The 16,160-nt window shown below is 45.8% G+C and overlaps 3 protein-coding genes across 3 annotated transcripts; 1 reads left to right on the top strand and 2 right to left on the bottom strand.

The window, feature by feature from the left end:
- Positions 1-7,107: 7,107 nt before the first annotated feature.
- On the top strand, positions 7,108-10,617 carry LOC103633044 (transcription factor RF2a). The gene is made up of 4 exons (XM_008654730.4): positions 7,108-8,303; positions 8,388-8,520; positions 8,610-8,694; positions 9,996-10,617. Exons 1-4 carry the CDS (start codon positions 7,282-7,284, stop codon positions 10,226-10,228), a joined length of 1,473 nt encoding a protein of 490 aa, XP_008652952.1. The 5' UTR covers positions 7,108-7,281; the 3' UTR covers positions 10,229-10,617.
- An 86-nt stretch (positions 10,618-10,703) lies between these two features.
- On the bottom strand, positions 10,704-11,478 carry LOC100194107 (uncharacterized). Its single transcript, NM_001139160.2, has 2 exons — positions 11,262-11,478; positions 10,704-11,150 (listed from the first exon to the last, which is right to left on the bottom strand). Exons 1-2 carry the CDS (start codon positions 11,396-11,398, stop codon positions 10,943-10,945), a joined length of 345 nt encoding a protein of 114 aa, NP_001132632.1. The 5' UTR covers positions 11,399-11,478; the 3' UTR covers positions 10,704-10,942.
- A 1,000-nt stretch (positions 11,479-12,478) lies between these two features.
- On the bottom strand, positions 12,479-15,506 carry LOC100216853 (uncharacterized). The gene is given in 7 exon segments (NM_001143245.1): positions 12,479-12,954; positions 13,077-13,381; positions 13,483-13,741; positions 13,962-14,105; positions 14,462-14,530; positions 15,035-15,109; positions 15,309-15,506. Coding segments are annotated over 2 exon segments (687 nt in total). The 5' UTR covers positions 13,326-13,381; positions 13,483-13,741; positions 13,962-14,105; positions 14,462-14,530; positions 15,035-15,109; positions 15,309-15,506; the 3' UTR covers positions 12,479-12,516.
- Between the last annotated feature and the right edge of the window lie 654 nt (positions 15,507-16,160).

Raw genomic sequence — 16,160 nt, forward strand, 5'->3', positions numbered from 1 at the left:
TCTTTGCTAGGCCAACGGTGGCATGTCGCCACGAGTGCATTTGCTCAGGGAACGAGCTTCCATTCATGGCAGCATCAACCAGGTATTCCTGGAGTTAGACAAGGCCTTCGCTGGCTTACATTTTGTCTTGGAAGAATTTATTTTAAGAAGCTAAATGTTCATCCTAATCTGATATCAATGGTGGCATGTGCCAAACTGTGATAGAAACTTGTGGAAGGAAATGTATCTTTCATTACCAACCATCTCATGTGGATGAGACTATCGACAGATTCAAATTCACCACCTTCAGGCTCTGCACTATCAGGTCAATCCTTGGAGGTGACAAGATCCTGGTGCCGAACTGGTCGTCCCCCAACTGATACCGGTATGTTCTGTTGTTTTTTTCAAAAACCATTAAGTTCAATTACCTTTGGAAAATTTGTTTGCATATAATGACAATTAGAATTTGGCCGAAGAGAAAATGATGCTTGTTACTTTCCAACTATAGCCATAATGACATATGGATGTCCAATTCTACTTTGGTCAAATGCCTTGTCACTTTCCAATTCTACTTTGGTCAAATGCCTTGTCACTTTCGGACTTGACAGCTTCAGCCATCAGCCACCTTCACCACATGGGTTGATGATGTCCAAATTTTGAACAAGATAACATATGACTTCTGAATTTTGCTTTATGTCTAACTTGAGGAAGACAGAAATTAAATTGGACCATATGTTTTATAGAATATATTCCAAAAGCTTCACTTCTCAGAGCTAATCAAATTTGAGTTATCACGTTTTCAGTAGAACAATTCAACAGATTCAGATCAGGGTCATGGATATGTTCTCGGTCAAGAGTCTTTATAACTACCTTTGGAACTGCATAGACTATCTCTACTCGGTAAATACTTTCTTCAAAGATCAATCTATTAACTTGTTTACTGAGGCTAGCAGATCACTCAACTGATTTTGTTCTAGCACATGGGAATATGCGTCTAAGATATGTTTTGGTTGAAAATTCGAATGGTTGAATTCTATAATATTAAGTTTTTTTCAAACAGAACAGTAGTAAAAGCAGTTTATAACAGTTAGTCTAGCTGATTTGGTTTGGCCGCAACTAACCCAGTCTTTAGCTGAGAGGCCTGAGGCCACCCGTCAAGTCTCCTTTGTTATGCAGGTCCACCGAATTGTCTACTATATTAAGGCAACAGTTTCATTACTATATCAACACAAGATGCATTGTATCCCCATCCTTTTCAAGATAAGTGGATTCGATCCACCACCAGTATGAGTTTTTGCTTGGCGTTTCCTTGAGTTGAAAGGGCAAAGAGTCGGTGAAGATGATGCAATGATTGTAGCAGATGTAGTTATTCTCTTATATGATCTTTTTTTATTTTTTATCAAACACCCTTAAATAGAAATTTCAATTATAGGCCTTATCGCTGTGGAAATTAGAACATATCCTTGCCATCTTCTGCTGCCACACTCTCATTTGGCTACAGCTGAATATGTCTCGCACTCTCGCAGGATTGGTTGCAGGACCTGTTTGGTGTTCTTCATGATGGGAAGAAGTCGTACCCGACCATTCTGGCATGTATGTTGGTAGTTTCTCTCGAGGTTTGTTTCCTGTCACTTCTGCTTAGCATGTGGATCCTCTCTCTTTTGAAATGTGAACTGACTTCTTTGCTCAAGTCACTTAACCTCTGGTCTGACCAGTTCATTATATTGTTACTGAGCTTGGTTGATGTATGGTGATGGGTACTACAGTAAAAGCAGTTTATAACAATTAGTCTAGCTGATTTGGTTTGGCCACAACTAACCCAGTCTTTAGCTGAGAGGCCTGAGGCCACCCGTCAAGTCTCCTTTGTTATGCAGGTCCACCGAATTGTCTACTATATTAAGGCAACAGTTTCATTACTATATCAACACAAGATGCATTGTATCCCCATCCTTTTCAAGATAAGTGGATTCGATCCACCACCAGTATGAGTTTTTGCTTGGCATTTCCTTGAGTTGAAAGGGCAAAGAGTCGGTGAAGATGATGCAATGATTGTAGCAGATGTAGTTATTCTCTTATATGATCTTTTTTTATTTTTTTATCAAACACCCTTAAATAGAAATTTCAATTCTAGGCCTTATCGCTGTGGAAATTAGAACATATCCTTGCCATCTTCTGCTGCCACACTCTCATTTGGCTACAGCTGAATATGTCTCGCACTCTCGCAGGATTGGTTGCTGGACCTGTTTGGTGTTCTTCATGATGGGAAGAAGTCGTACCCGACCATTCTGGCATGTATGTTGGTAGTTTCTCTCGAGGTTTGTTTCCTGTCACTTTTGCTTAGCATGTGGATCCTCTCTCTTTTGAAATGTGAACTGACTTCTTTGCTCAAGTCACTTAACCTCTGGTCTGACCAGTTCATTATATTGTTACTGAGCTTGGTTGATGTATGGTGATGGGTACTACAGTAAAAGCAGTTTATAATTCCAAGATAAGAAATTCTGGTGTTTCAGTTTAGGCCATGGAGACACACCATTGCTGTGGAATTTTGTTTAGTGGTGGTGCTAGATGCGCCTGGATTTTCATATGTTTCGTTTGGAGACCGGAAACTTTATGCCATTTTTAGTGATGTTGCAGGCTGCCCTTTGTGCTCAAGTGCGAGATCTCCTATGTTTTCACTCAAGTAAGTAGGCATTTTTCTAGCTCGCACCCAAACCTATTTCCAATGCTCTTAACCCTTGGTGTGTTTCACAACTTGATTTTCGTATATTCGGAGCTAACGTACTGCCTTCTCTATTGTTCATAAACATAAATAAGGTTCCAATGCATATGAGATTATGTCATCCAATCTTGCTTGTTGAATAGCTGGCACTTGAATCTGAAGAACATCTGGCATTGGCACACCAGTCCAAAGCCAAAACGACGATATATTTTACTTACTGGAAAACATTCTAGGTGTATCATGGATTACTGAATTGTTCGAAGTTTGGTCAGCGGGATCATTGAATTGTTCTAATCATATCAATTTTGTTTCCTACAGGATTACTCAAACCCGTTTGATCTCTTTGAATCCCTTTTTGAAGGGTTTGGTGAAATGGGTGGAATGGGGGGTGGCCGTGCTGCTCGGAACAGACCAATGCAAGGTGATGATGAGAGCTACAATCTGGTACTCAATTTCAAGGAAGCTGTGTTTGGTGTGGAGAAGGAGATTGAGATAACCAGATTGGAAGGCTGTAACACCTGCGATGGAAGTGGTAGGCAATTTTGATGCAAACTGCAGTGATGATTGGATGGAAAGAGTTGGTAGTGATAAACTCTTCTATGAACTACATACAACAAGGGGTACACTGGAGCAAAAATGTGTCGTTCCACATCTGTAACCTCGTTTTTAAGCTATTAAAGTTGAGTCAGTGAACTGGACGTTTTTGCAATAGCTTAGCATATGCACTAGGCGACTTTATTAGCCTTTTTTTTGTTGTTATACGACTTTTGTATTCTTGAAAGCCTTAGGCAAAATATATGATGGTGGAATCAGGTTTAGACTTGACATTTCTTTCACAAATGCTGCACCATGCATTCATGGAATCTGTAAGTTGTACCATGGAAATGTTAACTGTAGTTTTATTGTTTGTGATGCATTTGGGGTTTATTGGTTTGCTCTTCAAATACGTTATGCAGACACTACGTTTTTTTCTCTCCCTTCGGCAGCTGTTGATTTGAAGCTGCCTCTCGTAGAGCAGGTGCGTTTTACTCTAGGCTGCTGTTGATATGAAGCTGTGTCATGTGTGTCCACTGGACATGACACTGGATAGGATAAGCTATATTCAATTAAATTCGTAGTATAACTCGGACGTATCTGATGTGACACTAGCGCTAGCACAGGATATCTGGCACAACAACATATTATTTTTGGTTGCCCCATATTATTTCTGGAAAGCAGCCTCCGTATTTCCCCGGGAAAGGATTGCCTCAGTTTATCCTTTTTCGAAGACCCTACTTGTTATGCGCAAGCTGTTGGGATTGTTATTTTGGGTTGAAATTAAGCTTGAGTTTGACATGCTAACAGAATCTTCTTGGGGGAGGGTTGGCCAAGTGAGGATATATTTGACCTGCTATTGTGATTAACCTTAAGAAAGGGCTTCAGTGACCTTCTCTAAAATGAACTGTAATGGGAAAAAGTGCTCTACTAAAACGGAGCACTAAAGCTCTAGCTCTGGCTCCTGCTGGTCTAAAATGAACCATAGGAAGGAGCCAGCGGGTCTGGTTTTCATAGGGCTCCTTCCACTCCTGCTACAGTGCTGCTGTAGTTGAGGAGCCGTTGCACCCAGGAGCCACACCAAAGAGGGGGGCCTTGGACCTGACTGTCTGCCCATAGCTTCTGTTTTCAACTGAAAACTAGAAACCGTATACATAAAGTGTCATAGCTCAACCTATCATGTTTGTCTGTATTGCAGCTTTGAGTAGCAGGAACGTCGTATGCATAATACATTATTGTTGGTTAATAATAATATAACTCGACAGGCGTGGCCATTTTTCATCTCGCATGAACTGAAGCAGTGAACACAAGGCGTATTTTCCTTCTTTTTAAGCCCCTTGACCGAAACCAACATTGTTGGCATTTTACAGGGCGCGGAAAGGCATCAAATAATCGTAGCATGTCCCTACAAAGCACCATCCATTATTGCCTGAAGCTGCCATGACTGCAGTGGGGATGGTTCCTCCCCCCGAATTCTTGGAAGTAGATCATCCTTATTTCAGGCTATCACACTGAAGAACCTGGTCGTCCTTACTCTAGCAAATAACCTTCCGCACTTCTTTTCCCGCCTGCTGCTGTACTCATTTCCTGGAGGCGAGGTTTTCAGGGGCATGATTTGCCAGACCAGGGCGCCCCCGTCAGAGATCTATTGTGATCATTCCCACTCTAAACTTTGTCGATGGATGGGTTCGGTTAGGCCCCTTTGATCGGCTCTCTCGAGCTTTAGTGATCAGTTAGGCCCTGTTCGGTTGTTCGGGGTACTATTTCCTCCGATCGTGTGAAAACTGAAACATATGGTTCGTGTCTAAAAAGCAATAGTTGGTGGGGGCATATTTTTGTATGGTTCCACTCTACTACCTTCTATCTGGTGAATTTGATCCTGATTCTAAATAAGTTGCTCTCTAATCAGATTAAACACTTTAATGTAGCTGGCAATTGCTTATTTTGCAGGCGCAGAGGATGCTAGGAAAATACTCAATAATCATGGTACATGTCCAATTCTAAGTATGGTATGTTGTGCTCTAATATTTTTAGGCGTCATTGTTTCTGTTAAATACTTTGCCCATGGTAAGGTTATGAGTGTGCATTGGTTAGTGAAAAATTAGTAGGTCCTTCATTTAATCATTTTGGTTGGATAATCAGTCTGAATTGCAATACTCCTAGCTTCAGGTAGCACAATAGCCAACTAAGTCGATAGCACAACAACCAACTAAAGTTAGTGTGCTTTCTTTTTTTAAAAAAATTATTTCATGGTCACCACAATAGGGTTTCTGCAAGACTTGCGAGTTGCAAGTATGAGCTCGCGTGCAAGTGCTCAGATGCGGCCATTGTTAGTTGTAAATATTGGTGGCATATTAGGAAACAAATTGTCCCTATTTGAGTTGCGCACACATTTCATGTTATTATTGTGAATTTGTGAGATTTTGAGGTTGATGATATATATGTTGTTCATTTTCATGTGAATAATTTATACGCCGTCGCAACGCACGGGCACATACCTAGTATATAATATTTCATTACGGTCAGGTACAATCAGGTAGTAGCCCTCTCATCTCAGCCCAAGCTTTGGGTCTGAGGGCTACTAGCTTATAAAGCCTACAGTGCCACGTGTGTATATAACAATGTTCGCAGGTTGCCGAGCCTTGAGGAGAACGTCGCTGACCAAACGCAACCATTCGTTGGGCCCCCCAAAAGGACGGGACTAAATATCCTGCCGCTCCGGGTGCACCCATCGGCACCAAACAAGCCCTTTTTTACCGCTTCTGGTTCAACCACTAGTCTACTCCTTCCTATCACAGCACCGCCGACCCAGCATATAGCCCGCGTGGTCCGTGCAACCGCACCCACCACACTGTCTGCACTGCACTGCACCTCTCACGAGCTCACGCTTCTACGCACGCAACGCAATGCCGGAGCCGGCGGGGTACGCGCCGCTGGGCGCGGCCGAGAGGCAGCGGCGGCGGGCGCTGTTCCTTCAGAGCTACCGGTTCTCGTCGGTAGACGACGACGGCGTCCGGCAGCGGCGGCGGCAGTGGCTGGGCCTGGCGGGCGGGCGCCTCGCGCGGATGCTGCGCGAGGCGGGCGGGGCCGTGGTGAGGGCGGCCGGGCGCGCGCGCTGGTGTGTGGGCGCCGGGCTCGCCAGGGCGTGGCGCGGGTGGAGGCCCCGCGCGGACCCGCTGCTCGGCTGCTTCGGCTCCGCGACGCACCACAAGATTCATTTATACCGCATCGACGACGCATGTGTGTATGCACCGCCGCCAAAAACGTACTGCTAGTACTACGTTACATGCACGGCGTCTACCACACTGTCTGTATGATGTGTACTTGTGCAGCTTCTAGCACACTGTCTGTGCGCTACGTGTCTGCGCCCTTTGTGAAATGCATCTGCTAATTAACATGTCTTTGTTTTCTTCTGAGTCCTGTACATTTTTTTTTTATTAATACGAGACAGAAGAAATGAATGTTTACACGACGCGGTTGGCTCAGCTCTTCAATTCCCCTCCCAGCCTTAATGCTCCCAATCTCGACGTCAAGACGTATAATCTAGATGCTATGAACCATGACACCGACCTTAGGGTCTAAAGTTGGAATCATTTTCTATGGAGATCCAAACATGATTTTTTTTAATAAAAAAGAGTCAAATAAAAAACCGGTGTAGACGTGTGCATGCCGACAAGGCGAATAAGCTGCTGCAGGCCTGCTTCATGTTCGGCCTTCACGTAATGAAAGCCCATGTATCTCTTTTGGCCCATGTTTCTTTTTCGCCCGCCTAGCCACGGCATGCGCTCCCGAAGAGAAAGCCCACCCAGCCCAAGTGTGCGAAAAGGCGAAAGAAGACTTGCCGTTCTCGTCGAGGCGACTTTCCTTTTGAGCGCACCGCACCGCCCCCGCGCTCACGTTTTGCTCGCTGCCTTCGCGTTCGCATTCGCTCTCGCCGTCACCAAACCTCACCGCCGGCATTCCCTAGTCCCACCTTCTCCTCGACAAAGTCCTCCTCCTAAACCCTATCTCTGTCTCAATCCTATCATTTGACCCCTTTCCCCGCCGCCATGGACGAGGACCGGAGCGCCGATCCCGCTCGCAGCGGCCGCCTCCTCTCGCCGACGAGCGGTCAGCCCCAAACCCAGACACAGTCACAGCCCCCGCTCCCCATGGACCTCGCCTCCCAGTACCAACGCCTCTTTGCACCGTCGGTTTTCCTCCCACCGATGGCGCCCCCGCCGCCCCGCCTGGCGTCCAGCTCCTGCTTCTCGGCCTTCAGCAACTATCAGAGCCTACCGACGCTCGCGCCCGCGGTGGGCGCCGGATCGCATCTCGCTCGCTCGGTCCCTAAGCCGCCGCTCTTCTCAGTGGACTCTCTAGCTCCGCTTCCGTACTCCACCAGTCCAGCGGCGAGGGCAGCGGCAGGGGCAGGGGCGGCGGTCCCGCGTTCCCCGCCGTCGCCAGGCAGCTCCGAGCTGCAAGGCCCGTCCGCGTCCGGCCTGCCGCCGCGTGGGGCGGGGCACCGGAGGTCCCGTAGCGATTTCCTCGTCGGGTTCTCGGGGGCGAACCAGCTGCACCTGCCGATGACTCCTGCGGCTGGGGCGTACAGGCCGAGGGACGCCTCCGCACTGGAGGAGCTATTCCGCTCATACAGGGATCCGAATCTCGGCTCCTCCGGGGATAACAATAATGAAAGGAACGATCACTTAAGTAGACAACTGACCGGCCAACGCGCTTGGAGCCCCGGTGATAACAGCGACAACGAGGCTGAGAGCTGGGCGGTCAGTGGCAGCGCAGACACCAGCGCTAGCCATCCTCGCCATTGCCGCAGCCTGTCGGTGGACAGCATCATGGCCAATCTCAATTTTGGAGGCCTGGACCAGGTTTCTCTGAGAGTGCCACCTCTGTCTCCAGTGGCAGACGCCAGTGTCAGCCTCTCGCGCACTGGAACCGGAGCATCGGGCGGTGCGGCTGCGGCTGCTTCTTCTGAACTTACCAACGGAGAGTTCAGCGAGGCTGAGATGAAGAAGATCATGGCCAATGATCGCCTAGCTGAGATCGCTCTTTCTGATCCTAAGAGGGTCAAGAGGTTCAAATTTTCTCGACTTCATATCCAGCCTCCATGGTGGTTTGGTTTCCTGAAATCGGGTGTCTTTTCTGGTAACATCTGCAGGATTCTAGCTAATCGGATCTCGGCAGCAAAGTCTAAGGAGCGCAAGGTGAAGTACATGGGTGAGCTTGAGCGTAAAGTTCGTGTGCTGCAGACGGAAACTAATACATTATCTTCGAAAGCAGCATTGTCGCAGGTTTGTTCTCTGAGGCTCTGAATGTTGGTATCATTTTGGTCTTGGCCCAAGTTTTGGCGCTCCTTTATTGGTTTAATATCTATTTGCAGAGGGAATGCGAGGCACTTCGAACTCTGAACAATGAGATGAAGATCAGGCTGCAAGCAATGGAGCAGCAAGCACAGCTGAAAGATGGTACGTTTTTTGTCCACCCACCCTCACACACAAAAAAAACCCCCATTAACTGCTGTACCTCCTTTCTGGAATCAACACTTGCTGTTCCGTCGTTGACTCATTTACTAGCGTGTTGTGAACCTTATTTTCTTCCTTTGGGTTGTAAGGATCTCGACTTCTGTTTTCTCTTAACACAATAGATACACTGCTCTCAACTCCCCTGCGCTAGATCGTGCTTCCCACTGAGCAGTATGTTCTTTTATATCGCACTTGCGTGTGCAACTTTGCATATCTCAAGAAAAGGATTTTACATTTGCCTAGATTTATATGTGCGTTCTCTCTACGTGTCAAATGTAAATTGCGGTGATTATTGCTTGATCATTAGATGCAGACATTCTCTAAGAAAAAAATGATGATTTGTCATGATAAGTTCCCCAAGTCATGATTTCTAATCTTCTACCATTTCCCTGAAACATATTTTATAGCCTTCAGAAGATGCTAAATATTTTCATCACTGGATTACAGTGAGCTCCTTTTTTTCTCAAAAAGATGTACCGTTTGCATCAGTATCGAGGAAGTTTTTTTTCTTCTTCATGGCTTGAGCTACGAAATCTGTTCTTGTTCATTCAAATATATGACAATTTCTACATTCTGAAGTGTGCAGAGAAGGGGGTGCGGGTGATATTATGTATAATAGAAGAGGAATGTAGAGAATGCAAACAAAAAGGAGATTGTTACTGAGCAGATTGGAATAATTATGAATGCATTTCTTTTGATTTTTCAATGCCGATACAGCATTGCCAACTTGGCATATGTTCAGCTTATTTGGTGGCCCTCATTTCCCAGTGTCTTCAACTAAGACCTGGCATTCCATGCTATTCCTGTACCTCATCGTTCTCTAATTGACTGTATAGTTCACTGATATGTCAAGGGAATTTCCATTTATCTATTACAAGTTCCTATGACTTATATGTGCCTTATTAATTTAAATTATTGAATGAATAGTATAAACGTTCTAACAAAATAATTACAATATTACTGTTTTGTGCTGCAAGCTTTAGCTATACCTGTTTTCAGAATCCTTGTTAGGATCTCACTGTTTTTTATTGGGCTTCACGGTCCTTTTTTTTGTGAGACTTCATGGACCTTATTTTGCCACAGGACCATATCCTCTTCTATTAATACAATGATATGTAGATCCCTTGTGTTTTTGAAAAACAAACAATGACCTTCTTTTTTCCCATGGTATTTACATTGCAATCATGTTTCCTTAGCCTATTCAACTACTGATTTTTATCACTGGTGCATCGTTCTGTATCCAGCTCTGAATGAAGCACTGACAGCTGAAGTGCAGCGCCTGAAACAAATGGCTGGCGAGGCCAGTGATCTTCATGTGCCGAACGGTTCGCATCATCATATGAACCGCCAGATTCTCGAACAGCAGCTGCAGCAGGTACAGAAGCAGCCATCAGAGGCCCAGCAGGCTCAGCAGCAGCAGCAGCAGCCACAGGAACCAGAGCAGTTCAAAGCTCAGCAAAAGCAGTGGAACCATTAAGACGATTGATTTCACAGAGCACATGCTTGAAGGTCAAATTCATACTGCAGATTCATGAAGGGATACCTTGTGTTCCCGGATATTCGTTTTTTTCCTTAGGTTTTAGAACAACAGCGGTTGGATATTCCGCCTTTTGCGGTTTATTGCTAAGTTATTTGGTTGGACGTTGGTAGTAATGCCTGGGTGGATTCTTGTTGTACAAACTTCCCGTCTCTGTAATTTTTCTGCTAGATTTTTTTTTTAAAAAAACATTTTTAGGTGCATTTGTGTCGCGAATTAGAGGGGTAAATTTGTGGGAAATATTCAGCACAACATGTTCTGTAGATGTGGATGCTTGAAACTCTGCACAAAATATTCTTATTCATTAATCATTGTACTAGAAGTTCAAATGGATCGATTCGTCGTAGTCGAGGTTTATGTTTTAGCATAACTTGCTGTTGATCTTTGTTGTCCAGTTTGGTGCAGGCTTTGGAAATCTAGTTAATCCGCGCACTTATATATAATGTACAAACACCATGGCACAGAGCACCCAAGAGAGCTCCAGGAGCCTGGTGATGTATGAGCAGACAGCAGAGCACAGACATGGCGGAGCAGCCAAGCAGATAGATACCTAGGAGTCCGCTGTCCTGCCCACGCAACTAGCACAAGCGCCAGCGAGGGAACGCAAGCTAAGCTAGCTACTCCATGCTCAGCAGGCAGCAAGAGGAAGCAATCTCACGCAGCTCCAGCTCCCGCTCCTGCCTCTGGCACGGCCGGCGTCTTGGACAGGTCCTGGAGCAGCGCGAGGTTCTCGCGGCGGAGCGCGCTGGCCCTCTCCCGCAGCCTCTCGTTCTCCGCGATGATGCACCGGTTCTCCAGGTAGAGCTTCAGGTTCACCATCTCCATGGCCTCTGCTCCGGCTCTCAACCTCCTCAGCCTCAGCCTGCGTACGTGTACAGTGTACTTGTGTGATTGCAGGAAACTGTCGCTGATGCTGCTGAAACTTGAGCAGAGGAAGCTTGGGAAACTCGAGCAGGGCGGGTTAGCTGGGTACCTCTTCCTCCTGATAGCAACTGAGGCACGAGGCGGCGTCGGCGGCGGCGTCTTCTGCAGCTGCTGCCGCTTGAGGTTGACGACAACAAGAGACGGGCGCTTCTTGCTGCTGCTCCAGGACCAGGAGCCGGAGCACATGTTGCCGTGGTGGATGGCGTATACACGGCCTGCTCCTAGCTGCTAGATTCTTTGGAGCTCAGCGCGGTGACTTCGGGATGAAGTGTTTGAAGGGCGCTAAAGGCTATATATAAAAGATAGATCTCATCTCATCTCGCCTCGTCTCGTCTCTCGGGGCTTTGGTGGTAGCTTTAGGTTTTTGTTTGGTGGTGCATGCACACATTGACATGACGCATGTGAGCCGCCCGAGAGAGACGGAGGCAGGGCAGCAGGCAGCTAGCTTAGCTCCTCCATCATGGAGCATGGACTACGGCGCGGCATGGGCCAATGGATCTTCCGGTCGCTAATCATTTAGCAGCATAATTTCTTTCCATCGGGAAAAAGGGGAGGAGAGCGTGGAGAAAATGGTAGAGAGAGAGAGAGAGAGAGTATGGGTCGACGACGAGAAAGAAATGGTCTTTGTGACAGGAGTAGGTTGGGGAGAAGAAGGCTACAAATAAAGGGAATCGTTTGGGTTCTGTAGGAAGCTCTCAGCAGATTTGAAAACGAATTTGCTGAGTAATTGTCCTCCCTCTGTAACTTCTCTCTTTCCCTCCCTTTTTTTCTGCAGGGTAAATATACACGCCAAAAGCAGAAATTGCCATGCATGCATTATTGATTTCTTGGGCCGGGTGCTTGCATTGCATTGCATGATGAAGCTTTAGGGTTTTCTTGGCATGCACTGGATGGTGCAATAGCAAGGCACGGGGCAGGGAGAGGTCAAATTCGCTTTCGAGCATCACATCCTTTTTGCTCGTGCGGTTCCTTCGCCAGAATGATGCCACGGCTCTCCATCCCCTCTCTGCAAACACGCGAGTTGCCGTCTGCATTCAGAACTCTCGCTGGAGTGCTGTGCTGCACTGTCCCAACACAGTCAAGTCTCGTTTGACTCTCTGCGATCTATTCTATCACAGGGCGGCCTGAAAATGATCTGTCGGTCACGCCACAGTTTCTGGCAACTTGGGAGGCCAAAATTTCCACGAGAGATCGGTGCCCTTCATTCCACGCCAACGCCATTTTCACCCCCCACAAAACCAGTCACCAAGCAAGCAGCCAGCCATTACCATTAGCCCCGGCACCCCGGGTTAGCTACTGCGTCGTCACAACACCATCATGGAAACGAGAATCTCTCGACGAAAAAACTTGGGGGCAGGGAAGACACTTTGGGCCACTCCGCCCCAGCTTTGGCCAAAAGTTGCACTCATTACACACACACACAATGACACAAGGCAAGCCAAGGAGGTACACAAGAGGATTTGCGTTTGACACCTCAAGATCAGATCAACAGCACCTGTGCTCTGGATCTGCAGCGTCCGATGCCACCCCCAGACGCTCCCCCGATGGGGGACGCGTGTCGCCCCCACACTGACCCGGCCCAGGTCCCGCGTCCACTCATTTGATCCATATCTTCGCCGAGTGGAGGTTTCATTCCGACGCTTGACCTCTCCCTGCTGCACACACACATTGACAGAGCACACAAGCACCATCATCCATCGTTGCTGCAGCTTTCGCCATTGGCACTGGCCCCCCGCACGAACCTGCTTCATCAACGCGCATGTGAATCATGATGGATCACATTAGGTAGATCAGATGCGCAATGATCCGTGAACACATACATACATACATGCAGGCATGCATGCGTGCATACATACATACATACACGTGCGATCCTCGTCCGGCAAACAGCGACGTCCATGTTGAGTTCAGGGTTCAGCATCATGAGGCCACATGCCAGTGGCACCTCGAGATGGAGAGCAGCAGGTACTTTGATGCCTTTTTTTGGCAGGATTGGTTTGATGGCCATGAACGGGTGAACTTGCGGGGACAGGGTTTTGCAGTGGTGGAGAGATGGTGTCATTGTACTAACATTCAGTGCTCCAAACTGTTGTTGCGTTCTCATGAGTGGCATCTCTCTGTATCGAGTGAATGGATTCTATGACCCACAGTCCAGATTATATAATCCAGCTTAAATAAGTTAGATAACAAACAACACAGATTATTAGTTAGATTATATAACCTAGATAACTAGATTAAGATAATCCATAAGCAGGTCATTAGATGCTTACTGAATATATAATCTATAAGTTGGATTATATAATCCTGGAAGGAAGGAAACCGGGCCCTAGGCTGTAACCGGATTCAGGGTTATTTTAACCGGCGTTTACACGACATATGCAGATCTGTATTTCTTCAGCTTGGTCACGACTCACGATCATGTTTCAGAAGGTAAAGCCAATCAAATCAACCTTCTAACTGTTTTTTCTCCTACCACCGTCTCAGGCTCGCAGCAATGTCAACTTTCAAATGGGGTGTAGCGTAGCATCCCTACAAATCAAGAACATTCCTGAGTGCAGCAAAATATGACTGAGTCCCAAACATGTCTTTTATCTTGCTCCTGAAAAATAATGCTACAACAGAAGATGTATATTGTTGAAAAGTTGCCCTTTTGAGAAACTGTTTTTTTTTTCTTCTAAGGCTAAACAGCAGCCAAATAGTTATCCATTGCCAACCATGTTAGAGAAGAGCTTGCGCATATCTCATTTACCTTGCCAGACCGGTTGTAAGATCCAATCTTGCAGCCTATGAAGTTTTTTGAGCCTTCCTGGGATGCTTTGAAGATGCGGCATGCAGCTATGCACATTGTTATGTTACCGATCACTGTCAGAGCACCTTGAAGGCTTACAAGGACCTGTGATCAAGTAAGAAAACCATTTTCACAAAGGCAAACAGTACAAGCAAAATAACTGTTTCAAATATTGGATTGTGCTTTTGTCTATTTTCATGAAAACGCTGAAGGGCTGCCAGATCTAATAATTCTGTTACCACAAAGACTAGTAAACCATGACTGCATGAGGATCTCAGCAAAAAGAATGTCTCAAAATAGTTGCTGGTGTAGATTGAGCTAAGTTTCATTCAGGGTAAGCCAGGAACACAATGGCATCTCACAATTGATAATATTTTTTTTTAAAAAAAATGGGAACAGATAAGTGATAGCCATATCAGCAAACAACAAAATGAAACTGCGTTCTTAAGGAAATATCTTACTTCGAGGGACTATGAATTGTAGAAGAAATTCCACGTGCATGCACACATTGCTACACCAAGAAGTGGAACCTATTGGACAGAAATAAAGATTTGTCAGTCACTCAGTCAACAAAAAGTAACATAAACAGTGCCAAAACAGTTTAAAACTTATGAACATATGAAATGCCTAAATAGCGTAATTCTGCAAACAGAGGATACACACAAGTTTCTTCTGCTCAATAAAAAACACTGAAATGGAGTAGTGGAGCTAGGGGTGACAATGAGCTCTAAATTTTACACTATAAGATTTAAGGATCGGATCGGATTAGAATCGGACTCTATTTCTATTCATTTTTAAACTATAAATTATTTAGAGACCTACCATTTTGTGAAGAAGCATTTTGGATCATAATCTATTACCACCCTAAGTGGACCATTCCTACCCAAAATCTTAAAATATCGCGATCTGTAGTTCTAGGCAGATTGGCAGTAACCACCGCACATTTCTTTAGCAAATGATATCTTAGCAAAGATCTAAAAGCTATGGAGAAATTTACAATCACCATTCTCCACGAGAGGGGCTGGTTTGGTGACCTGGAAAATGGTTCATCCCTCGTGGATTTCCTCCGTTTTCTTGGTCACTAAATCAACTCTGAACCCGTCATCTCCCTGTAATCACAAACTTGGGATTAAAGATGATTAAATTCATTCCTATTTAAAATTGTATAGAAAGGATTTAATCATCTTAATCCTCTCCAATCCAGAATCCAGATACAACCAAACAAGGCATAAGGGATTCAGACATTCAGTCCTCACAGAGCTTACATGCGCGGAAGCAGTGCTAGCCAGTAGCAGAGAGAAACGGTACCACTTGGTGACGCTGGAGATGTGGACAGCCCAGGTGAGCAGCGAGAGCGCGTTCACCGGTCACCGGCCGCCAGGCCCACCCCACACGTCAAACGGACTGCGGAGGGCGGTCTCCGCAGCTCACGTCGAGGTGGCGGAGGAGGACAGAGGACCGGAGGGCGCTAGCGTTGCCACGAGCCGGAGGGACGCGGACGCGGCGGGACTGCGTGAGGTCGGCGTCGGCGTTAACCCGAACCCGGCAAGTCGTTGATGATTACTAGACGTCTGTACTGTACACGAAACACGTTCGTAAAATTTACATCACATCTACATTTTATAGACATAGATGAATCCACGAATCATAGACACAGTAGCAGACAATGTTTTCAAGTGTCAAAATTCCAATTACTTCGTACTGTATCCGTATGTGTAAAAAAGGTGAAGATATATTTGAAGTCTTTTTATACTGACAGAGGGATTGATGGTCGCTGTTTTTTTAATTACCGGAAATGTAGCTTCCTCTTTGTTCAAGGAGAGGTGAGGTCTGAGGGAGATATTGATAGTCAGCTAAAAAGAGAGCTATCGATGACCTGTTCGAGTAATGAAATTGCTTCATCCCTCCAATATGACATGATGATATTGGGAGCTACTACTGCAGATGCTCCTATTTTAGAAAGGCTTTCAAATAACCTTACGTCCCGTTTGGATCATTAGAATTGAATTCCATTCTAATAATAGTAATTTAGGCATATACCAATTAAGCTAATTCGGTTTTATGCAAAATGTATTTGTATACTATTATTAGCAAGATGTCGGAGATATTTATGTGCTACATTTTTACTATAGAGGAGTGAGACGAATAGTGTCATGTAAG

This window comes from Zea mays, chromosome 7, assembly GCF_902167145.1.
Source record: "Zea mays cultivar B73 chromosome 7, Zm-B73-REFERENCE-NAM-5.0, whole genome shotgun sequence".
In the NCBI taxonomy this organism is placed as follows: Eukaryota; Viridiplantae; Streptophyta; class Magnoliopsida; order Poales; family Poaceae; genus Zea; species Zea mays.

What these genes read in the sequence shown, in the direction of transcription:
- LOC100194107 (NM_001139160.2), bottom strand. Translation starts at nt 11,398, where the DNA reads ATGTGCTCCGGCTCCTGGTCCTGGAGCAGCAGCAAGAAGCGCCCGTCT. An exon ending in GTTGCTATCAGGAGGAAGAG is followed by an intron (nt 11,151 to 11,261) that starts GTACCCAGCTAA and finishes ACACGTACGCAG; the next exon opens with GCTGAGGCTGAGGAGGTTGA.
- LOC103633044 (XM_008654730.4), top strand. Translation starts at nt 7,282, where the DNA reads ATGGACGAGGACCGGAGCGCCGATCCCGCTCGCAGCGGCCGCCTCCTC. An exon ending in GATCCTAAGAGGGTCAAGAG is followed by an intron (nt 8,304 to 8,387) that starts GTTCAAATTTTC and finishes TAACATCTGCAG; the next exon opens with GATTCTAGCTAATCGGATCT. An exon ending in CGAAAGCAGCATTGTCGCAG is followed by an intron (nt 8,521 to 8,609) that starts GTTTGTTCTCTG and finishes ATCTATTTGCAG; the next exon opens with AGGGAATGCGAGGCACTTCG.